At 38.4% G+C, this 25880-nt stretch overlaps 1 protein-coding gene across 1 annotated transcript; it reads right to left on the reverse strand.

The window, feature by feature from the left end:
- Nucleotides 1-1574: 1574 nt before the first annotated feature.
- On the reverse strand, nucleotides 1575-17426 carry LOC124163219. The gene is made up of 4 exons (XM_046539969.1): nucleotides 17277-17426; nucleotides 14277-14512; nucleotides 9281-9361; nucleotides 1575-6305 (listed from the first exon to the last, which is right to left on the reverse strand). The coding sequence occupies exons 2-4, from the start codon at nucleotides 14419-14421 to the stop codon at nucleotides 3121-3123; spliced, it is 3411 nt and encodes a 1136-aa protein (XP_046395925.1). The 5' UTR covers nucleotides 14422-14512; nucleotides 17277-17426; the 3' UTR covers nucleotides 1575-3120.
- Nucleotides 17427-25880: the final 8454 nt, after the last annotated feature.

Genomic DNA, 25880 nt, shown 5'->3' on the forward strand with positions numbered 1-25880 from the left:
TATTCTATCAGAAGGCATTAAATTGATGAACTCTATTGTAACTGAGTTGTTGTTAATGCTGATGAAGATATAATATTTATATGAATTTTAATGAAGTTTTATTTAATAACCGCATTTAATAGTAATATGCTACAAACGGTGATGACCGAAAAAAATTGTTGGTAGGTACTAATTTGTTGACATAATAATCTGTAACACAATGGTTAAATAAACGTGGTTAACAGACGGGACGAGCATAAAATGTTTGGGCTTCCACAGGCATTTTATTACCAAAATTAGCCGTTTTCAGTTTTAGCGAAAAGATTTAGGTATACATAGATATATACGAAGGCGATACGAAGTTCACCGGGCCATCCAGTCCTTTATACGTGCTAACACTTCGCTCGTGACTCTTGCCAACAAGGCTATTTTCAGTATTTTCGTGTAGCACCATACTTCAAATGCCTCAATTCATTCTTAATCTATCTTACCAAGTGTCTATGTCTCACTACCATGGACAAGGACACCAAAAGCACAACCTCTACCCCGAAAAATATTCACTCCTCTTTTAGGGTAAATTAAAGTATCACAATTATTTTTTTACATTTGGGCACATGACTGCACACCCCGGAACCCTATGCATATTTTCAGCCGGGCTGGGTGAGATCTTGAATAACTTATTGGGTTGAAACGCGATATAACCCAAATCTTAAAAATAATTTTTGCGATCCATTTTCAAACTCCTCTTGTCAAACTCCGCGGTATAAAGATCTTAACGCGGTGTCAAAGATCTCAAAGTTTTTGAATTTCCTTATGCAGATTTCAATGTTCAAAATGAAATTAACTCGATTGAAAAGAAAATATTAGTGTGTACGTATCCTACACAAACGCTTTCTCCAACAACTCTCAACTGCACTCATGACCCACGCGGTCAGTATATGTCTGGCCATGATGCTAGTTAAGCGTAAATCAAGCTTAAACTCTTATAAAAAATAGGAAAAAACTGGCACAGCACTAGCTCTAAGATGTATATTAGGACATTATGCACGCGAAAAACATCTCTTTTTTGTAATTCACGTTTTTCGGTTTGCTGTCTGCGGTAACTCTGATGTCCTTGCATTAAAATAAATGAAAACAGTTGCTCCGGAAAAGTCAATAATCAGAAAAGAATTGGATGCATTAGTGACTGCATGCGCCAACGGATTCAAGCATGACTCAGCTCAAAATGACGAGAGCTCGTTCAATTCAGCAAAAGTGTAGTATACAAGTATAATTCATTCTTATTATTCCAATTGACACATTTTCAAGGCATTTAAAACAAGTTTGTGTTTCGAATTTCATAACCATTGAAATTTAAAAATAAGGGAAACCTCAATGATTTCGTGAAATGCATTACATAACGATAGAGTAGGTAGTGTAGCACATATTTATGAAAACTCACCACCTCCCAAAAAAACCTTTATGCAACTTGCAGGGTATCATGCCGATATAGATTCAACAGGAGAAAGGTTAGAATAACTATTTACACCATTTGTAACCAATATGCTTGGATTTTTTTCATCATGACTTCTGTGAACTTAATGATAATGCTGACAAAAACTGTTCCACTTTAATGGGTTTTATATATTTATATATATATAATACTGATAACAATTGTTCCACTTAAATAGGCCATATACATATAAAGATTCACTTGCTGGTATTTCATTTTACTGGTCTAACATGTCTGCCGTAGTGCCCCAAGGTAGCGCGCCTGGACCATACCTCTTCATAGCTGATCTCGCCATTCCAGTCCTTTCTTCCCGAGCACATACATTACTCTTATCTGATGACTGGACTGAAATATTTAAACATGTAAATAATCTCATAGATTCTAACATTCTAGAAGATGCCAAATCATAGACCACAAACTGGTGCAGTCTCTGGAGGCTGAAAATGAACTTAAACAAGTGCAGCACCACGACAATATGTGGGAAGAAAACACCAATCCATGTGACTATGCGATTAATTCATTTAACTTAATCACAAGTCATCAATGAAAGACCTTGGAATTATCGTGGACAAATTCATCAAATCAAAAGTCATGTCACTTGTAGGTCTCCTCTACCGGTTTACTGATCTCACCACTACAAAGGAATTACAATCCTACTTTTCATCCTCAGTTTTTCAAATAATCAACAATTGCTCTCCAATATGGCCAATGTCGGCTCCAACTTGCCACATTTTGCCATCCTTAACAGTGTTACGACTTTTTTTGTAAACTGTGAAGTACGGAAACCCATATCGCCGCGAGACATCTACAAATGCGGTTTTATCTTACTTTTTCACTCCCTAGTCTCTCCCGTCTCCGACATCAATCAGTCAAAATTCACCTGCAATGCCCTTGATTCCCGTTTTGACAGTCCTGATAGTCTTTCCTTCATCAACACTAGAGTGCCTTCCCACCACACTCTACTCCACATGCCAATACTCAAGTTATCATTAATTAACCGTTCTCCATTCAACCCACTCTCCATCCAAATTAATTCTCTCCCGACTGATATCGATCCCTATTCGTTATTATTTAAATATTTTAATCTCTTGGCGTCATCTCATTTGATGCAAAATGGCGATATAACTTGCTAAATACTGAAGATGTGGCCACCGTGATCGCTTTATATTTTGTAATCAACTGTATGATTAGTAATTATAGTCAGTTTCTTGGTTTCAATTTATTGTTATAAGAGCACTTTATGTTGGCTTTCTTTCTTTATGTGTACCGTTTCCTTTAAAATGAAAAATAAAAAATAATAAAATAAATATTTAATTGGTCGAGCGGAGTAATGTGGCAAATAATAACAAAAACTCTACAAGAATCGGATTAAATAAGGTCATGACCATAAAATATCAGGACAAATCTACAACGCTCTACGAATACAATAAATTAAAGCACTGATTTTGAAGGAACAAATTCGTGGTGTTGACTAACTGGAATTTCGAAATCCACCATTATCATCTGGTACCATTCCGGTATCGGTTAATTCATGTGGAATTTACACAACGAATAGTAACTTCTTCCAAATATTCACTGAAACCGAAGAACACATTCTCTAAAATTAATGAATCAAAAAACACAATGAATACTTATTCACTTAGTGGGCTTCAAGGATTCAAAACCCATCTTTCCCATGTCTTCATGAGTGCCTTAAATTTTGCGCCGACCCAAATTTTCGAATTATAGTTATCAGGTATGTACAAAATTTTGTAATCGCGGTCAAGGTATTCCTGTCGCACACCATTCTGACACAGCGCCTCGAACGCTCCAATAGCTTGATTTGTTGGAACAGAGGTCTGAAAATTCCCCAAGAAATGGACAGAAATCGAGTACTTCCACATATTGTACCCCCACTTAGTATCGTAAAACCAACCGATACCATCAAAAACTTCTCCGTTTCCTCCGATGTAAAAATTCTCCGTGATTCCATCCGACTCTTTCTCAATCGTCTTCATCCGACTCACACAATCACTTCTGCTTAAGCAATTCGCGCCGCCCTCTCTAACAAAAACATACTTGAGGGGATGAATAATTTTGTTGGACCTCCTTATGTTGTTGGATCTGCCCCAAACACTCGTCGATAAAATCTCGAAGTTATCAGTTACATAAGCCGCTGAAATGTTTCTTGACCAGCGGTCCCAGGTCCTAACATACTTGTCGAGAGCTTCCCCTGGAATTTGCCCGGAAGTAATGAACTGGCGCAAGGAATACACACCGAAATTGTGCCTCAAATTGTTTTCCATGATTCCGCGCTTGTAAAAATATTCATACGCAGCGAGAGCTTTGGAGGATGGGGGTTGGGCCCGGAACTTTCCTAAGAAAGCAACTGTTATGAAATCAACGTAAAGGATTCTCGAATGCCACTGGGTTTTCAGGTGCCAGCCTCGTCCCTCGTATATTCGACCATCTTCTCCGATGTAGAAGTTCTCCATTGCATCGCCAAACTGTGGATGTGTCCGCCGTTGTTCGGCTTGCACACGCAAGATGCAATCATCGAGATTGGTGCAGCTCTCATCCGCATCCAAAATAATTATGTTAGTAATTGGAGGGTTCAAAGTTTTGGTATCATTGTAAGAAACACCCCTAGCACTCCATTGACTTTTGGGGACGAAGGCTGATGGACCAAATGGGATGCTTACACCACCAGGGGACTGTGCATGATATTCGGACCATCGATCGTAAGACTTAATTTTTTCAGCCAGCGCGTTGCCAGAATGGGAGCTACTGGGATATAACTGGCCAAGCGAAGTGATCTTATAGTTATCTGAGAGCTTTGCTGAACCTACTCCGAATTGTAGAAGGCGTTTGAAGGCAAGGAAAGCATACGGAGAGGGTATAGTATTTTGGAAATTGCCGAGAAATGTGACAAATATGGTGTTAGCTTTGGCACTCCTGACGTGCCAATAGCAAGTAGACTTCCAACCACAACCGGAAAATATGCTTCCATCTCCTCCTACGTAAAAATTATACGACAGGTTTCCAAAGGTACGCATCTCAATGGCCTGCAGTAAGATAACGCTCGCTTTGCAATTTTCGTGAGTGAAACACCGTGGTACAGAAGAATAATGAACTTCAGGTCCTGAATCTCCCACGACGACGTACTCCACGGGAAGATTTAATGGTGGGTACTCATTACGTGCAGTACGTTCTTGCGGAGGGTCCAATTCATATATTGGTAGGATTCCGGACAATGCTCTGTCGTTCTCAGACTTCAAGGATAGCTGCCCGTCCCAGGCAGCCATTCCCTCGAATAGATGAGATATTTTGTCCCCAAGGAGAGAGGAATCATTATATATATGCCGGAAGGAATACAACTTGTAGTCCGGAGAAATCTTTCCGGACGCGACTCCTGCGTCTAAAAGAGCGAGAAATGCCAACCAAGCAGGTCGAGAGGGCAAGCTACTCTGGAAAGAGCCTAGAAATTTGACGGAGATCAAGGAGTCGTTGAAAAAGGGAGTGTTAAGGAAAGGGGTCTCGTTCCACCCACGACCTTCGTACACAATGCCATCGTCACCGATGTAGAAGTTCTCCAGGAGGTCACCGTACCGCACGGTGACGTTTACCTCTGACCACATTCTAATCGAGCATTGCTCAAAGGAAAAGCACCGGCTACCTCCGTCTCCAATCATTACATAACTTATGGCCTGGATATTTCTCGACGAGGTCGTCGTATGGAAATTACTCCATTCGAATCGACTCATAAAACATCTCAATCCGGAAGAACTCGGAGTTTGCAATAGTTTTGCGAAGTCCTCCGCAGTCCAGACAGACCATTTCATCACGAGATCTTGGAGGGGGTTCCCTAGAAGCACGTTTTGGTTATAAATCTGGCGGAGGGAAAACATTCGGAAGCCAGGGGAAACTATCCCCAGAGACACTCCAGTTTGAACAAGAAGTTTCAAAGAGTTCAGAACTTTTTGGGTGGATGAATTGTTATCGTAGGATCCGAGGAGGCGGAAGCTGATGTATTTGCCTTTTTTCAGTCCCTTAATGAACCACAAAGGAGAATAGTTCCAACCACGACCTTCATAAACCTCCCCCTCATCTCCAATGTAAAAGTTGTCCAATAGGTCTCCGTAGTTTTCGATGTGCTCAGCTTGGATCGCTTGCATCTTCGAGATGCAATCGGATCGGTTGAAGCAGCGGTCACCGCCTTCACTGATGGCAACGTAGTCCACCGGTCGGGAGATGGGATCAAATTCTCTTGTGGGTCTCGACGCATTCCACTGCCTCCTGAACACAAATCGTAGACGTCCTGGTACCGTATATTCCCACAAGTTTGACAGTTCCTCTCCACCGATCCATCGATCAGATCTCGTGGGATTCTGACTCAAGGCGTCTGGGTGCACCATATTTTCCCTATGTAGTTGCTTGAAGGACGTAATATTATACGTTTTGGATAGCTTCCCTAACCACAGGCCAATTTCGACCGCTGTTTCAAATGCTTCCAGAGCCTCAGGGGATGGTAGCTCACTTTCGTAAGATCCTAGGAATTGAACTGTGATGGATTTCTTCCGCAAGTCGTTCAAGTACCAGTATGGCGCGTAGTTCCAACCTCGGCCCTCGTAAACTTTTCCGTCGCCGCCTACGTAAAAGTTTTCTCTCAAGTCGCATGCCTTCTCTTTTGTTCTTTTCCTGAATGACTTGATTTGATTCAGGCAATCCGCAGTTGTATTACAATAGCGACCTCCATCCTTTATCACAATTAACTCTACTGGCGAATCAATTCTTTCAATCTCATCTTCATAGTCCCAGGTGTTTCGTGATGTTATAGGTGTCGTCTTTTCTGCCTCTGCAAAGAAAGAATTTTTTATTTTGAGCCATCAATTTTAGTATCTTTCATACTTTACATCAATCAATTCCCATCAATCAACATGGTCCTCTATTTCTTAGCTAGCTTTATGAATAGGTAGTTTTGAAAATCATCCCTATTAACATTAAAAATGGTTTATCAGTACATATAATCCCGGAATTTATTCCTCTATGGTTCTAAAATGAATAGGTAATTAAGAACTGTGAGTGAAAATTCGCTAAACCGAGAAAAATCACCTAGTATTTTGGCGTCCGGGTAAAGTATTTTCAAAATTTTAAAACCTGTTCCGAATATATAGGATGTCGTACTTCGTCTCCTGAATAGCCGTTTTTCAATATGCTGTAACGTTTTAATTTCCTAGTAAACTTCATAAATATGGTTAATACACTTTGTAAACACACTTTTTCTCAGTTCTTTCAGCGAAAACATCGGGGGCGATGACGCGATCACCCGCACGCCACTATTTTTACAACCATATTCCCCCTATTCTCTCTTCCGCGCCGTCAACAGCAATTACCGTCCATTATCATTTGGCCCAATGTTTTTCTCCCATTAGTTGTTACATTAAAATTTAACTCAATTATTTATAACTTAATTATTACAATACTTTTCCTAATAAAATGAAAAGTTTCAAGATAATAAAGAAACATTTAAAGATCCATTGAGAACTTCTTTAGAGCCATGCCAAAATTCTATCACAGAAACTATTTATCTCGACCCTGTCTTCTCAGGCACTACTACCGGCGCAAATAAGGTAAATCGCTGAAGTGTAAGTATTTGTATGCAATTAAGCCTAAGCTTTATAGGTTTGAGTAATATATCGCTTTACTCATTGTTTATTCGAATACAACAATGAATCTGACGAAGTTTTCTCGAGTTCTCAGCCAGGTTAATGTTTTTATTTTTTTATAGCTTATAAAAAGCATTAACCTGACTGAGAACCCGATAAATATTCGTCAGAAGTATTCACCGGGAAGAATTAAAATCGTTTACAAAAATAAATCATTAAACATTGTTTAAACGTCAACTTTTACCTTCTACGGTCGAAAGAGTGAAAAAACACGTGAAAAACTATGAGAACGGCGGAACGGTCGTCTTCTTCATCTAGTTACGGGCAAAATATGTATTTGATTGGTGTACTTTATTTTTTTATAGAGATAATATCTTTGCATTACAAATAGCTTTTAATAATAAATTTTACCCATTCTCTGATTTTGTAAGTGGCCGAAAGGTAGGTTTCATTTTCCGAGGTGTAGAATATTACAAGAGTGTAGAAGTTACGTTTGTTACTTGTCTTTTCGGCTGCTCTCGGACGAGTTTCCGTGATGGAAAGTTCGGATGGACCTAAGTGAGTAGCTCATTCCGAAATTATGACGTCTTTCCGACAACCAACCACGAACTATCCGAGAGATTTCCTAAGTGGATAGGGTCCCGGGTCAGAGTTCCACCATCTTATTTTGTCAATTTTGGACTCACGGGAAGAGTCTCAAGTGTCACCACCAAATCTCGTTCAAATTTTTGTAAGTGAAATATATACCCATGAGGAGTCGGTTTTGTTTCAGCCGCGAACGCGTACTATTTCGAGATATTAATACTCGCGGCGGAAAGTGTCAGAAAAACACAATTTTTTGTCATCTGCAGTGCAACAATACACCGTCAGTGCTCTACATCCTGGAAACGGAGAGCAAAGGCCTATTGGTGCGCTACGGGTCGCATAATGTTGGACGTTCTCTTGGTACTTTCCGTAATGAGTATTGGCAGCAGTGGCTGAAACAAAACCTACTCCTCATTGGTATCCATTTCCTATCACCTTGCAAAATATGAACCTTTTATGGTGCTGCCACTTGAGGGACTATACTTGTTTGTCTCAATCAGCATACATACCCCAGATGGCACAGATTCCTCCGTATCTAATTCGTATGCAGATAGTATCCATTGACTGCCGCTCCGGCGCTTTTCGTCAATGGATACTATCTGCATACGAATTAGATACGGAGGATTCTGTGCTGTCTGGGACAGTGTGTGAGTGAACTGAGTTAAATGAAACCTTCTGCCATGATCACTTGTATTTAGCCGGGGATTGTCATCTGAGTTTTCCGATTATTCTTGACACTACTGTTTATTCGGGATGCTGTTAAATGTATCAACTCAGTGCCATATTAGCCACTTTACTGGTGGGGGATCATTCTCGTAAACATACTTTTGTGCAATGATTGTGACCGGTCCGTGAACATTTGATATCCATTGGCTGTAATCGAATTAACTAATTTTAGAAGTGGAGGGAAATGGCTAGTTTACACCCTTCAATTTTTTTTTCACCTGAGCTTGCTGTTACAACGCAACTGGGGTGATGGATTTTAATATTTCCCTGAGAAAAGAAGTTAAAGACTTAACTTCTATTCTAACATTAAAGTAATAGTAAAAGATTTACTGTGTGTACATTTGCCCTCATGAGATTGCCAACGTTTTGGCCAAAGTGGCTTTTCCTACTCAGGCACCTCCATTTCAACAGCACTTCGCTCCACACTCGGGACCAGTAGTATTCAGACCTCCAGTAGATTACAGCCTTCTTGAGAAATGCGCTCCATTTCAATGCACGGGAAATCTCGCACATTTGAAAAAATTTCCCCTCAGCTCATATAACTCGGATGACATCGCGACTTGGAAGATAAATTACTTGAATCGCAGACGACAGTTTTATCGCCTTAAAATGAAATATCCTATCAATCAAATTTTGCATATTTTCCTATTAAAATAAGTAATAGTCGACCATTTTTGGAGGCTACGGACGAGCCCGGATGAGCCTTGTTTCAGCTGCCCTCGTACGTAATGTATAGTGACCGGCATTCCATTTTTTTCGAGTTCAGGGGTTGGGAACCAATGCTCTAACCTAAGGTTAACTCATGAATACAATGGAAAAGTAATGACCAATGATATACGTTATATATACGTACGCTCATGACACTTGACGGAGACAATGGAGCTGCCATCAATTATTACGCAGGAAGTATCGTTGGTGTTGAAGTAATCCTCTCCTGAAATCAAGAAATATGTGAAATGAAACAACATGTATGAGCTATAAAAACAGGGCTAAATAGATTTTGTCACATAAAGAAAACCTTCACCCCTTAACTGGATACGCAGAAAATCCGTAACGCTGCGCTGTTACTTTACAGTAGGGCGAATCCGAAAAATTGATAATTTTTCAAATCCGTCTGACCCAATGAAGAAAGTCGTGTGAAATGATCAAATACGAGGGTCGTTTGATAAGTCCGTGGCTTTTTAAATTTCTCACGTAGTAGCTATAAATACAACAATACTCCCGTGTGTTGCCATCTATTAGTAAACAGATGTGAACTTTGAGCTAGTTCAGTCGTTAAGTTTGCATTTATAACCATTTTAAACAGACAACCTCGTGAATTTCAACGATGATGAAAAAAAAGCGAATTTTGTGTACAAATTAAATATTATTTTTTGCGCAAAAAAACTATCGTAGATTTGATAAGTACTATGGATACTCTACGCCATCAATTTCAAGGATCAAGATGTGGTTTACTGAATTCCGTTGTATCCATGCCAACACAAGTGACGTAGAACTTTAAGGGCGCACGAAAGAGGTCTGATGCCATCAATAAAATCTATGGACCGATGCTGAACGATCGAAGAATGAAAGTGCGTGAGATGACTGATGCTATGGGCATCTCAAATGAGCGGGTACATAAAAATTTGTATGAATATTTGGACGTGAAAAAGCTATCCACGCGATGGGTGCCGCTATTGCCCACATCGAGCATAAGCGCACCGTATGAACACTTCAAATGAGTGTTTGGCGAAGTTCAGTCGCAATTAAAACGAGTTTTTGCGCCTTTTCATGAACGTGGACGAAACATAAGCCATTGCAATACAGAAAGGACCAAAGAGCAATGAAGACCATCGGTTTCTGCGGGTGAACGTGTGCCAAAGAAGGCTAAGGTGTGTTTGTCGGCCAACGAGGTCATGACCACAGTTTTTGGGATTCAAGCCGTGACAGTCAAATAGATTATTTTAAAAAAGGGTAAAACGATCACCCTGAGATTAGGACAGATTCGATATTGATTTGAAGGAAAAACAACCACATTTGAAGGAGAAAAAAGATCTGTTCCGTCAAGACAATGCATGGGTACACATGTGCTTAATCAAAATGGCAAAATAAATTAGGCTACGAACTGCTACCCCGCTCAACGCATTCTCCAGATTTAAGCCCCTGCGATTATTTTCTGTTTACAAATATCAAGGAATGGCTCAGTGGTAAGAGACTTGGGCCGAGCCAAGAGGTTATCAATAAAACGAACGCCTATTTTGAGAGCGTTGATAAATGCTATAATTTAGAAAAATAAAAAATTGGAAAAACGTTGGATGAATGTATCGGGCTAATAGGAGTCCAAGTAAAGAAATAAAACACTTTTTTTCGGAAAAAATATATTTTATCAAAAAAGTCACGGACCTATAAAACCACCCTCGTATAATGCCAAAAATATTTGAGACCTCAAGGTGAACCCTCACCCTCGCTCATCGCCCAATTATGAGGAGAGGATCACAAGAGGGTCAAAGAAATTAAAATTTTATGATCATTTCCCATAGTTGCTGCCGAGTTACTGCCCTCTTATTGATATTACTGATGAGAGAAAAAATTACGTGTATTTTGACGTATCTGCGACCATTAAGCCACAAATGGCCAAATTTGATTGCGCGTCGGCGAAGAACTTATTCCATTGCCCACGCGGCGTGGTGGATAGTAGAGCGGCAGGCCGTTCGCGTCCCCTCCCCGATCGCCTCTCGCCCCCTCCCACGTCTCGAATACAGCATAAATTATCCTACTTGTGCTCCGAGGAGGGCGCTCGTCTTTGATAATATAAATCGGCAGAAGGTCATCATCATCTTGTGGTGTTCTGCCCGTCGGCAGGTCCCCCGCGCCAATGCTGTCTCCATTCTCTCCTGTCTCCGGCCATCTCCTTGAAGACTCCATATCTTCCAATTTTTATATTGTCAATGATCTTCAGCCTTCCTCTTCCCCTTCTCCTGACCCCTTCCACCGATCCCTCCAAAGCTACCTTCAAAATTCCATTCCCTCTCATCAAATGTCCCAGCCAGTTTACCTTCCTTTGATTTATTTTTTCCATCAATGTTCTTTTCTCATCTATCCTATTTAATGCTCGCTCATTCCTAACTCTATCTGTCCACCGTATTTCCAACATCTTCCTCCAAACCCACATCTCAAACGCCCCAATCCTGTCTCTGTCTCTCTTCCTCATCGTCCAAGTCTCACATCCATATATAAGCACACTCCACACATAGCATTTCACCAATATCTTCCTCAATTTTAATTCCAGTGCTTTGTTACACAAGGCTCTCTTCTTCTTCTTGAAAACTTCTTTCGCCATTCCTATCCTTCTTTTTATTTCCCCTACACTTTTCCAGTCTTCAGTTAACAAAGTTCCGAAGTAGCTGTAACTTCAGAAGGTAGAGGATAAAAAATAATTCGTAGTGAGTCGACTTGTTCCGTTTCAGGTCAGGGGTACACGTAAAGGTATTATATTTTTAGGCCTTATAGTTGATCAGTTCCACAACTTCTTTCATTTCACCAGATGGATTTGAAAAAAATCGATTTCTCAGATTCGCCCTTCTGCACCAAGAAATGGGATGGCAGGGTGAAAGGAGGATCGATTCGGGAAGGAATGGAAGGGTTCGTTACATCGTCGGAAATCGATGTGAAAATTGAAGTTTTTTAGAAAATTTATCATTTTGTTTAATTTTTATAAAATAACACATTAAATATATGTATCAATGCACGAGCTTTATAATGAGTCCTTTTATGAATTTTTATTTTCCTTAATTATGGAAATATGGCATCTAATGCAAAATGACGGAAATAGTGCTGCTGCTGTGGGAGGCCAGTGTATGCATTAACACAATTTTTTCTTTCATAAAACAATTATTACCGCTATCAAATTTGTTAAACTTGAAGAAGAGAGTTGTACCTACAACATATAAAAAATGAGAACACCGAAAAGGTGGATACATCGTCCAAAATCGATTTTTACATTTAAATTTGTTATAAACTTTTTTAAATTGCTTAATTTTCTTTAATAAATCTATAAATAATATTTTAAGTTCAAAAAATTTAAAATTATGTATTGTATGATTTAATATCTAACTTATTTCCTGAGATATGATTTCGAATGCGTTGAAGCCATCGTAAAAATTCAGTTTTACAAAATTGCAATATCTTGTTAACCGTTTCATGCATTACAAACAGAATTTAAAACTATTCATTTCTAATCAAAAAAGATTTGCCAAATTTTGCCGAAATAGATTACCTAATGGGTCAATTTAGCCCATTTCACGGTCGAATTTGGGTGGAATAATCCACCTGTGATTCAGGTTGTCTCTCTCGGCAGTGACCTTCATTCGCACCTACAAAAGAATTATCACTTCCGCTCGTTGGGGGGGCTCTTCTCCACCCCAGACACTCCGGAAAAAGTCTGCGGCCTTTTATGGCCACTTTGCCAGTTCTTAGAATTTTAGTCTGCCGTTAGCTCCTTAATTATCCTTTTTTCGGTGATATCTAGCCTCAACTTGATTAAAATGGATCGATGCAGATTGTAATATGTATGGTGTAAATATATATATGTAACGTTATGTGTTTCGTAATTTCTAAAAATATTGATAAGATGGTAACCTATAAAGTGGATCTCCAATGTAGACTTTCATTTAACCGGCTTAAAAGTCAGTATTAACAATTAATTGATGAACATCTAAGAGCCACTTGTCTCGCACGGCAGGCCTCAAGCGTATTATCGCTTGTAGGTATTGCATATTTCCAAAGCACCGTGGAAAATGATGAACCGCTACCATAAAAAAGACGACCTTAATTCACCCTTGGTTCTATTGTAATATTCATGATTTCACGACTACACTTCAATAAAGGTTCTTTGAAAATAAAATAAAAATCGTTGGTATCGAGTTTCCGTATTAAAGAAACGATTGACATTACTCAATGTGAATTCATTGGTTGCCACCACTCCGCAGAATGAACAAGACAAGACAAGACTGGGCGTGACACTAGAGAAAGGAGCTCAACGGACATAAACTAATGAGCATTGAAAATCGAAACAATTCAAATCAGCTTAAGCAATCAAAACTTTTCAATTTTCCTTTAACAGTTGGCACTAAAAGTCTATCTACATAGAGAATACTACATCTATTTAATCTACAGAATGCTATGCATATATACATGTAAAAACTATGAAGCTATGGAATACTATTTATTCTAATGTTATTGGATCAATGCCACAAAATCATTGATAGCTATATTGGCAGATTTGGGGGGAGCGGCAAAAAAGTTAATACAAAACAGTTATTTAATTCTTCTAATTAAATTACGTAACAGTAATTATTAATCTATAAAATATTAAACAAAAATATTAATGAACATTCTTAATAGCAAACATGCGGTGTGTAACTCAAACTACCACATCTCACAAAAATAGCTTTAGGTATTATTTTTTAGTGGTGGGGGTAGGGCAGGGGCAAGGTATTGAGGGGGGGGGCACGACCCAGTTAATCAGGGGGGTGGAACCCCGCTCTCGATAAAATGTGAAAAGTATTATCTCTGGAAATCATATTTTATGCTATTTTAGCACTCAAAATTACACAGTTGTTGAATCGTTGGGGAGCTGTTTTGATAAAACATAATTGGTGGGGTGGAATAAATTTGTGTTATAGATTAATATATTTCTGCAAAAATTAATTGGATTGGGGGGTGGGGGTGGGCGTGTCCCCCATACTCTTCTGGCTACGAGACTGGGGTAGGGGAAGTAGGGATCAGGGGAGAGGGGTTGGCAAAGTGAGTTTTGCCTCCTCCAGACAAAACTCCTAGTTCTGGTCTTTTATTAAGGAAAAAATTCATACCGGAAAACGCTATACTGTTTCTGGGAACGCCATCTTCACTTTGCTGCGGAACCATGGGGTCCTCGTAGTAACCGACATCTCCACGGCACAATGCCGGCGACAACACTAGTACCACGAGGACAAGTGGATACGCCGGCGGGATCATCTTTCGCGGGCACTGGAAGGGCGGGTAGGCGCCCAAGGCAGAAGATGCAGGCGGGCGATGGACGAAGGCAGATTGGCTGGGCGCCCCGTGCCTTCAAGTTGTAGTCAAGATTGCGTGTAAAAGAACATTATTAGTTGTTTAGTACAGGATTAAAATAATTCAAAACAATCGTAATTGGTCATTATCCGAAAGTAACTGCTAGTTTTTAAAAATATTTTTAACCAATTTTATAATCCGTGACGCATCGGCGGAGTTTTGCGGGGAGGGCTAAGGAGGAGTCTGGTTCCCCTATCTAAAATGGTAATTTATCCGAAAAAAGTACGAAACCTGCACATTCAAGTACAATGAAAACAATAAATCAAAAGTTTAAATAAATTTTAGCCTTAGATAGTACTTAAAATGCTATTTTCAGAAGCTTATGTTTTCAAAAAAATTTTCTAAGAACATTTAGGGGCTTAGGAATACCCGCCAGTTCACTGGGGGTTTCCAGAACTCCTACACCCCCGGAAGGACCGCTGTCCCCCATCGTAAAACTCAAAACTTCTGAAACGCAGCTATTATCCAATCAGTGATATGGGGACAGGGTTGTTGTGGTGGCTAGAGTGTTGGCTTCCCACCCAGCGGGCTCGGGTTCAAATCCCGGCAGGGGCAGAGATTTCTCAGAGACTACCCGATCCCTGCTTGAATATTGTGTGGAAGACATTTCAAGCGCAACACTCTGTCCGTCGGATGGGACGTTAAGCCGTGGTTCCCTTGGCGCCATTCGTTAAGAGTAGACGAATGCCAACGCCGGGTTTCTCTCCACCCTTCCTTACCCTTCCCTCAAGGCGCAAATGACCTAAGCTGTCGATCGCCTCCTCCAAATAACATATCATCAATAATAACAGTGATTTTAGCGTAGTTACATCATTGATTATCCAGTATATATATAAGACTAGCACTTATTCTATTTTGTTTTCGTTTTGGAAATAACTATAGTCGAGAATAAGGTTCATTCTTTTAGTGTGATGGTGATAATGCTTCTTAAGTTTTGCCGATACCAAATACATAAAAAAAATGTTTTCTTTACATTGTGTCAAAAATTTTCAATACTCATGAAATTCAAGTTGACTCGAGCTCAAATCAAAATGCAAGCGCAGCTCTGGCTATTTACTAGTGAAAATAGAATTACCTATAACTTGATTTTTGGTATTCTATAACGTTGTGTTTAGCTTAATTAGATGAATTATAATTTCAAACTTTTATTTCATTTTCTTACTGGAGATGATTTGTTTTTCCCTACACTGAATATGTTTCACTGAAATATCATGAAGGTGACCCCACCGGCAAGCAGTTGCCTTGGAGATAGCGCCAATTAGCGCCACACTATAATTGACACTCAAAAGTCGTGTAAAAAGAGATGAAGCAAAAAATTTATTTAATTATATAAGAATGTTTTTTCTACTTTTCTCACATTTGCGAACATCAATGACGAGTTTAAGTTTTTATAGGCCAATTATACCAAGCTGAATTGACTTCACTTTTGCAATAAATAAGTTAAAACTTTGATTGTGACATGTAGCGTTCATGCCTTACATGCATAGCGATTTTTCGCAAACATTTTTCCCTGACCGAATTCGGTATAATTTACATTATTCTGAAGTCATTATATACTAATAAATATTTTTTGTTTATCCGTAGTCTCCTTATACCGCTGATAGAATTGATTGTAATAAGAAATTGAGCAAAGGCCATGCTCTGGCTGGAGAAACTCACTTTAAATGCTAAACCTAACTCTTAAAAACGGCCCTCAAGGTTCACGTTTAAATACGGAATTTCGAGTAGACGTGTGTGCGACGTTATGATTTTCCTGATAAGCGCGCGAGAGGAAGTTCTGGCTAAAATGAAACATAATCACCACTCTTTCGTTAGCACTAAACTTCTTATTCTCATCTAATTCTTATGAGAATTTATCAGGAAGAATGTTTTATTATAATTTTATATTTACTGTATATACTGAATATAAGTATTGTGTTCATCGTTTTTTATGTTTCCTGACACATAAAATTCTGATCTATTCAAAACTTAGGAATTAATTTACATAATTTATTATGTATTTGAAATTATTCAGAAGCTTAGTCTGATGAAAGATGGAGATTCATAGCAACAATATCGGCCGCATAACCAACTAATTCTATATTCAGTAGAAAGCGCATATTCTATACTATATTTACTTCAATCTTAAATAATCCTCATTTACCGTAAAAATTGTTGTGGATATGGTTTGTAGCTTTCCTTAAAGTTTGAATAAGTCATTCCACTGATTGTTTCACGTATTGTCACGGATACTGAGTTTATAGTGACAAAAATATGTTTTTCATAATGATAAGAGAAAGACAGTTGAATCGAGGTAGAAAATGCTACTCTACACTTTTCATGAAGTGAAAAACTTCAAATGCAACTTTTTAAGACTTCATTGGGAGAAATAAAAATATGATAACTGGATAGGTACTGAAGCACACAAATAAATCACTTCTCATCGCAACACGTTCACACGTCAGCAGTTGCTAAATCGAAATAAAACGCCATCCGAATACTATTTTCTAAAAAGGTGTAACTGAACAAAGATGATCATGGAACAATTACTTAAGGGATTTGTGGAGTCCGTATCCCGAAGTTGTCGAATCCTTCCATTTAAGAACATGAGTTAAGCTTAAAGTAATTCTGAGATATTTTGCTTCCCTGAAGCCTTAAGCAATGCTCAATCTAAGATTACGGCAGTGTGAAGTTAAGATAAACACTAACAATGAATTATTATGCACACTATCTGTACACTTAAAGTTTTTTAACACTTTGTTTTAATGAATATCACTTACCCGTTTTCGCGTGAAGTCCTAACGGAAAACTTTTTGTAGAGGATGAAATATTTCTGCCGGCTACGGAATAACTAAGAACAAAATTTCTTCCACAGGCATCTGCTGCATCTTCTCACGACTGAATCTGAACAAACTCTTAGTGGAAACTGAGGGAGGTCAAAGGTCAAGAGGCGACATGGCTATTATTGACAAGCAGATTATCACTTGTTGTGGTTTTTGATTCATCCCCTCTCGTAGCTATCAATGGATAAGAAATTCATTTTCTCAGAAGTAAGAGGAGTTCATCATATATCTGCATACGACCTCCGCATTTAAATCGTCAAAGACTCTGTCCTGGATTTTATATAAGAAATCCTATTTGAGTGTTCCAATTGGCTATAGTATTAACTGCGAAATTTTTGGTCAATATTTTTTCATTATGAGAAGCGAAACGCATGTACTGAAAAGATGGGAACAAAACTATCTAGCTCCTATTATAATTCATTTTCGGGAATACGTCTGCGTGCTATTAATATTTAACTCAACGTTTCGTTCCACTTACTGGGAACGTCGTCAGGAGAATGAAAATATAAACACCTATCATACCGTTGGAAAAACTGGTCCATTGTTGTTAAGGTATTTAAAAAAGTAAATAAAAATAAAAATAAAATAAAAGCCAACTTCTTTAAAACATCTAATATAAAAAAAGGAAGATGAAAGGTGGAATATTGTAATTAAATTTTCGAAATGTATCTCTTCCACACATGGCTTAAATTATATCCATCATCCCTGTTAAAATTCATTGGTCTTTTAGAAATTTCTATCGCCTCTTTAATAAGCCGTGGATAATATGCAGATTTTCTTGCAATGGCTTTGGCCTCATCCAGGAGGATCTTGTGTCCTGGCCCCGACATAAAATGATCGGCGACAGCTGAAGTTTCCCATTGCCTTGCCTTCAGCGCCCTTTCATGCTCTTTCAGCCTTGTCACTATCTTCCGTTTGGTCTGTCCGATGTAACTAGACCCACATGAACACGGAATCTCATATATGCCTTCCATTTGTAATGGGGGAACAGCATCAATGACGGATGGAAGTAGGTCTCTGATCTTCCTCAACGTGCCAAACCTGGTTTCAACGTTGGCTTTTCCAAGGATGCGAGCAATCCGGTCCGTTGTTCCTGATACGTAAGGCAGAACTGCAAAAGCACTTGGTTTTGTTTTCTCCATCGGGGCCTTGACTTCCCTTAAAGCTCTCCTAATGAATGAATTAGCATATCCGTTTCCTTTTAAAATAGAAATAAGATGTTCCATTTCACTTTCTACGCTATCTTCATCAGAAACGGCAAGGGCTCTATGTCTTAAGGTCTTGATAACGCAGGACTTCTGACGCGGGTGATGGTGTGATGCCGCGTTTAAGTACCTATCTGTGTGGGTCTTCTTCCTAAAGACCGAATGTCCCAAGCTTCCGTCTTGCCTTTTCCTTACTAGAACATCAAGAAACGGTAAGGAGCCATCTTCTTCGATTTCTTTGGTGAACTTGATGTTATCATGAATATTATTCAGGTGTTCATGGAAATATTCAAGAGCCTCTTTCCCGTGTGGCCAAATAACAAAAGTGTCATCAACGTATCGGAGCCAGCATACCGGTTGATATTCACTTGATGAAAGAGCATCGGCTTCAAACTTCTCCATGAAGAGGTTAGCTATGACCGGAGAGAGAGGGGATCGAGCTACTAAAGGATTTAAGAACATCAGAGAATGATATTCTGGTCAGTTTTGACGTTGTGAGTCTTTTTACTAAAGTTCCGGTTAATGATTCAGTTCTGATTTTAAGGGAACTAACTCAGAAAGGGCTCCCTAATTATGTACCCGATCTCGCAGAATTATGCCTCAAAAACAGCTATCTTCGCTACGACGGAGAAATATATTCCCAAGTAGAGGGAGCTGCTATGGGATCCCCTCTCTCTCCGGTCATAGCTAACCTCTTCATGGAGAAGTTTGAAGCCGATGCTCTTTCATCAAGTGAATATCAACCGGTATGCTGGCTCCGATACGTTGATGACACTTTTGTTATTTGGCCACACGGGAAAGAGGCTCTTGAATATTTCCATGAACACCTGAATAATATTCATGATAACATCAAGTTCACCAAAGAAATCGAAGAAGATGGCTCCTTACCGTTTCTTGATGTTCTAGTAAGGAAAAGGCAAGACGGAAGCTTGGGACATTCGGTCTTTAGGAAGAAGACCCACACAGATAGGTACTTAAACGCGGCATCACACCATCACCCGCGTCAGAAGTCCTGCGTTATCAAGACCTTAAGACATAGAGCCCTTGCCGTTTCTGATGAAGATAGCGTAGAAAGTGAAATGGAACATCTTATTTCTATTTTAAAAGGAAACGGATATGCTAATTCATTCATTAGGAGAGCTTTAAGGGAAGTCAAGGCCCCGATGGAGAAAACAAAACCAAGTGCTTTTGCAGTTCTGCCTTACGTATCAGGAACAACGGACCGGATTGCTCGCATCCTTGGAAAAGCCAACGTTGAAACCAGGTTTGGCACGTTGAGGAAGATCAGAGACCTACTTCCATCCGTCATTGATGCTGTTCCCCCATTACAAATGGAAGGCATATATGAGATTCCGTGTTCATGTGGGTCTAGTTACATCGGACAGACCAAACGGAAGATAGTGACAAGGCTGAAAGAGCATGAAAGGGCGCTGAAGGCAAGGCAATGGGAAACTTCAGCTGTCGCCGATCATTTTATGTCGGGGCCAGGACACAAGATCCTCCTGGATGAGGCCAAAGCCATTGCAAGAAAATCTGCATATTATCCACGGCTTATTAAAGAGGCGATAGAAATTTCTAAAAGACCAATGAATTTTAACAGGGATGATGGATATAATTTAAGCCATGTGTGGAAGAGATACATTTCGAAAATTTAATTACAATATTCCACCTTTCATCTTCCTTTTTTTATATTAGATGTTTTAAAGAAGTTGGCTTTTATTTTATTTTTATTTTTATTTACTTTTTTAAATACCTTAACAACAATGGACCAGTTTTTCCAACGGTATGATAGGTGTTTATATTTTCATTCTCCTGACGACGTTCCCAGTAAGTGGAACGAAACGTTGAGTTAAATATTAATAGCACGCAGACGTATTCCCGAAAATGAATTATAATAGTGCATCTAATCGCTGCGAAAACCTTAAAACTAAAATATCTAGCTCCTCTTCACCGGATAAGAATGAAATATATATCATTCTTTGAGAATAGCAAGTTAGGCAGTATGCATACTTTTCCCGATATAACTAATCACCCTAGTTAATTAAGTACAAATCATATAACTAAGAGTACCTATATCATTAAGACTGAGTAAAAAAATGTAGGAAGTGGAATATGAAAATGAATGAACGTTATCCAAATTTGATATTTTTCATCGTGAAAGATTTTGTAAAATAATGAGACCGTCACCTGCTTCTCGAGCTAGCGAAGAAAAAAATCGACGACCTTAACCTTTTCGCAGATAAGTCGATGATGTCAGGAGATGGTTCCAAGCGGTAAACCGCTTCTCAGCTGCTCCTGAAACTTGCTCACGCGCCTTTTGTGGTTCTTTGTTGCATACATATTAGGAGAGTTAAGATGGCGAAATCCGTTAGTACAGGCCCTAGTTGCGGCTCCTGTAAAATACCGTTTAAATCGCAGGAAAAAGTTATTTTCTACGATATTTTTGCTTATGCATATCATTGATATCATTTCATGAATATGGAACCTTGAATGACATCTATTCAAGCATCCTGCGACAACAGAGTGGAAATACTGGGAATGCTTTTCATGTAGTGTAAACATATAAGCACATGTATGTAAATATATTAGCACGTCCAATATGGTGGCTGGATTCCCCACCTTTTTCCCGAATCTTTTTTTCCGACGACCTTTTTCCCGAATTTTTTTTTCCGAATCCATTTTTCCCGAATAACCTTTTTCCCGAAAGCTTTTTTCCCGAAACCCTTTTCTCCGAAATATTTTTTACCGTACACCTTATTTCCCGATTGTATAAAAACAAGCTATTTATCGTAAAATTCAACAATTGGGACTCCAAGTCCCTTACAATGACCCAACAGATAGAACCCTCAAAACGACAGTTCATATGATGGCAGCTTTAGCGTTTGTTCCAGTTGAAGACGTTGAAACAACTTTCGAGTTTCTAATAAAGGACGCGGATAAAAATATTCCCAGACTTGAGCCAATTATGAAATATTTTCAAGAAACATACGTTATTGGTGTAAAAGCTGTTGGCAGACGACGCGCTGTTCCTCCTCGATATCCTCATGGTACGACATGCACGAGAGGCTGAAATCGGTTGTGGAAGAATACGAAGATTACAAGAACGATAGGAATTTTCTTGAATTTCTTAGAGCTATCGCGCACAATATAATTTTCTAAAAAAATAATGTATCTTGTGTATGAATATATTTGGTTATGAAAAATATGAACTCATTTTTATACAATCGGGAAATAAGGTATTCGGTAAAAATTGTTTCGGAAAAAAGGGTTTCGGGAAAAAAGCTTTCGGGAAAGAGGACGCGTTACGATTCGGAAAAAAATTCTTTCGGGAAAAAGGTCGTCAGAAAAAACGATTCGGGAAAACGGTCGGGTACCTGGTGGCTGATATAAAATTATTTTACCTTCCCAATTAAAAGAACATGGGGTAGTTCACATACACAAAAAAGAGGTTGTGTTGATGACTTGAATAATTATAGACCAATAGACACACAGAATGAGCGTATTTGAAAAGGTTAAGCATATTCATAAGGTGTTCCTTCCAGAAAAACCCATTTAATTTCCAAATCACTACATCTGAAAAATATATAATATGATTTCTATATTTCAGAGGATCAATAGCATAATTAGCTCATTAGATACTAAAAATGAAATTCTTGGGGCTGTTTTTTGAGCTATCTAAAGCCTTTGATCATGTTCATCGTGGTAATCTGCATACCAAAATTGGAGAGAATGAGAATAAGAGTGATCCCTCTTCAATAGTTCAAGTCTTACATTAAAGATTTAATAAAAGAGCAATACTGTCCAATTTTAGTTTAAAATTCCCATACAATGTCTGCAACGTGTTTAAAGGTTTACCTCAACCCTGGAAAGAATCAGTGTCAGTTACGTATGCTGATTAGACCAATGTTATGTTATATTCGCAATCCTTAATTAATCCTTAATTAATATTAATCTCGTGTACTACTGAAGATCTCATTATGATTAAAAACTTTTGGGCTATGTCGCCGCGTCAATTCTATGGGTGGCCTCAACGTTTCCCGACTGATGCTTGTCGCTTTTTCAAGGGATTATATGGAAAAATATGGATTATATGAAAATAAAAAGCGACCAGCATCGGTCGGGAAACGTTGAAACCCAAAGAATTGACGCGGCGACATAGCCCAAAAGTTTTTAATCATAATGACGAGCACCCGCGAAAGTTTCAACGAAGATTTACTGAAGAGCTGTTTCCATACAAATAATTGAATGGTGTTCAGAAAAATACTTAGATTTTAATGTTGATAAAGGTAAGATGGTGTACTTTTCCCACAAAAAAGCAACAGGCAGTTTGTTTGTAAAAAAATACGGTCAATCATTCATATAAATCGCTGAATGTAAATTTTTAGGCATTTTCAATAGTGCTCATGTTTTCTGGGATAAGCAGATGAAAGTTCTACGCGGCAACCTCAGCTCTACCTCTTATCTATTAAGACGAATTCGCGAGACTACCATCAGAATAGCCTAACTAGACTTATACAACGGTGTAATGTATTCTACTATAGCCTGTATAATGACATTTCGGGGTCAGCTGGCACTTCCAACTTTCCAACACTTACACCATTTTTTAAAGAAAGCAGTCAGTATAATCGCAGTGAAACCTCATTGTGCTCCATCAAGGCCAATATTTGAGGAATCAAATGTACTATATCTGTCAGTTTATGGTTTTACTCTTAAGAATAAAGAATTAAATTGAAGGCTTTCTCCTTAATTATGACCATCGCTACTGTTACACCAGAGGTAGATACAATATCGATTATCTATATAACATAAGCCCCTTAACGACCACTCATTCATTCATTCATTCATTCATTCATTCATTCACGTATACAAATGTTTGGGGTGAACGAGACGAGATACGGCAAAAAGTCTAATGAAGACCCCCTCTTAAATTGTCTGAAACCCCAGGAAAAATTATGAAAACACTAAATTTACAATTATTTATCAGTCTATTCATATAAAATTGAGTGTATGGGGATTAGTTCAAAAAATGGCCACCAAATTCCAATGGCGGCGCGGCAGTCATACAAGCTAACAATCATAGCAACATATTTGTTTATGCAAACAAGAGGAGCTAAACTGGGAAAGAAGATAAAGGAAATGAAACGAAAAACTGATAAATATAAGGTAGGAAATTAAGAAAGTAATAATTGAAGTGTCTATTTCTTTGACTCTTCTTTCCGCAAGAACAAACACCTGTTTAAATCAAAGCGCATAACATGGGGGCCGATTGTGTAACTTGGCTACCTTTCGATCGTTAGAGATCCGTTCACTCTCGATTGAGTTCCCGGTATTCGAACGTTAGCTGTAAGTGCGATTGTGTATGGACGATCGTCAACAAGCAATCGAAAGTTACGACGTTGTCATATTTACTTGGAATTGGGAATAAGTTTCGCGATTGTTTTCCTTGAGCGCATGCGCAGTAAGGCCGAGAGTGGCTGTGTTTGTTTTGAAAAGCGAAACTATGTTAACAATATTGGTTTCAGATACAATCGGCCAATTAAGTTTATATTATTGAAAGAATTTAACTTTGCGTATAAATCAATCTTTCTCAATTCAGTATTAAATACCTTCCTTTCCGTTGGAGCGTAGCTGATATTTGGGATAAGTAGTTTTTACTCAGATATCGCTGACTATTTAGAAATGCCGCGGTAAGTCTCCATTTCGTTACTTTTGCAATTCGCTAAATAATAACTTGTATCATTTGTAATTGACTTAATTCCTTTAGAGGAAATATATGAGCGGATATTCGATATTGATAGGCTCTCGTCTTCGCCTTTGTGTGTCTGCAAGGAGCAATGCCGCAGAATATTGAATATTTGCAAGAAATAAAAACTGACGAGTGTGAATTAGTACGACGCCTTAATAATAGTCGTAAGGTAAACAGTTAAAAAAGCACGTAACTCATGAAATAAATAAGTACGTTAATATTCTCAATCAAAAACATTCTCATCATCACAAACCTTTCACCTATTACTTGAAAGAAAAAGCAAATATGCAGAGTCATCTTTGATATCTCCTCTCGTCTCAAACACCAATATCACTTCAAAAAATTTACCCTTTTTAAGGAAACCATATCGCATCAGAGACATTAATTGAAGTACATAAACCATATAAATTCAACTTAATTTAAGGCGTCATTGAGAAGTTAAAATAAACTATTTGAATCCATAAATTAAATCATTTACTTGTCAATAACTGCCCGATGATCCGAATTACATTAAACATTGTAGAGAATATAATTTTGGCAATGTATTATAGCACAACTATAATTTACCTAATATACTATAGTGGAACCACGTTTAAATCAAGCATACAAAAAGGATAATTTCATTTGAATTGCACACACATTACATAGCGAAGCAATTGTAAACGTCCTCATCTTTGTATCGTATAGTAAACTAACACGTACAAATTGTATTTATCGATGTAATTTCACTACTTATTCACGTTATTAAAAACATAACACAATGATGTATAAATTAAATTGAATGTTTAATTCACTTAATTCCACATGAGTTAATTTCATTTTAAATGCACACACATTACACAGCGAAGCAAATGTAAACTTGCTCATCTTTATACCATAGTGAACTGATACGCACAAATTGCAATTATTTATGTCAATTCGCTACAAATTCACGTAATCAACAACATAACACTGCGATTTATGAATATAATTGATTGCATAATTCACTTAATCCCAAAAAAAGGACATACAACGTGGCCATGAAAGGTAATAAACATTTAAATTCCATCCCAAACCTCACCTGCGAACGATTCGATAGCCTTATCGTCAAGTGATGTGTTGACGAAGAGATGCTTTCGATCGAGAGCCGGAATACTTTCGAACGTGAAGTTACACAATCGCTCCTTCAATTGTTTTCGAGTTGTTGATCTAAATTCCACGGGAACCGGATCGTTACGTTCGAACGTAAAGTTACACAATCGGCCCCACGAAGCCCCTTAACGACCACTCATTCATTCATTCATTCATTCATTCATTCACGTATACAAATGTTTGGGGTGAACGAGACGAGATACGGCAAAAAGTCTAATGAAGACCCCCTCTTAAATTGTCTGAAACCCCAGGAAAAATTATGAAAACACTAAATTTACAATTATTTATCAGTCTATTCATATAAAATTGAGTGTATGGGGATTAGTTCAAAAAATGGCCACCAAATTCCAATGGCGGCGCGGCAGTCATACAAGCTAACAATCATAGCAACATATTTGTTTATGCAAACAAGAGGAGCTAAACTGGGAAAGAAGATAAAGGAAATGAAACGAAAAACTG

The sequence above is a fragment of the Ischnura elegans genome, chromosome 8 (assembly GCF_921293095.1).
Source record: "Ischnura elegans chromosome 8, ioIscEleg1.1, whole genome shotgun sequence".
Lineage (NCBI taxonomy): Eukaryota > Metazoa > Arthropoda > Insecta > Odonata > Coenagrionidae > Ischnura > Ischnura elegans.

Bases quoted from the DNA above. Each gene is read 5' to 3' on its own strand.
- LOC124163219 (XM_046539969.1), bottom strand. From the start codon at position 14,421: ATGATCCCGCCGGCGTATCCACTTGTCCTCGTGGTACTAGTGTTGTCG. The intron at 9,362-14,276 runs GTATGAATTTTT...TCTTGATTTCAG, and splicing joins AAACAGTATAGCGTTTTCCG to GAGAGGATTACTTCAACACC. The intron at 6,306-9,280 runs GTACGTATATAT...CTTTCTTTGCAG, and splicing joins CTCCGTCAAGTGTCATGAGC to AGGCAGAAAAGACGACACCT.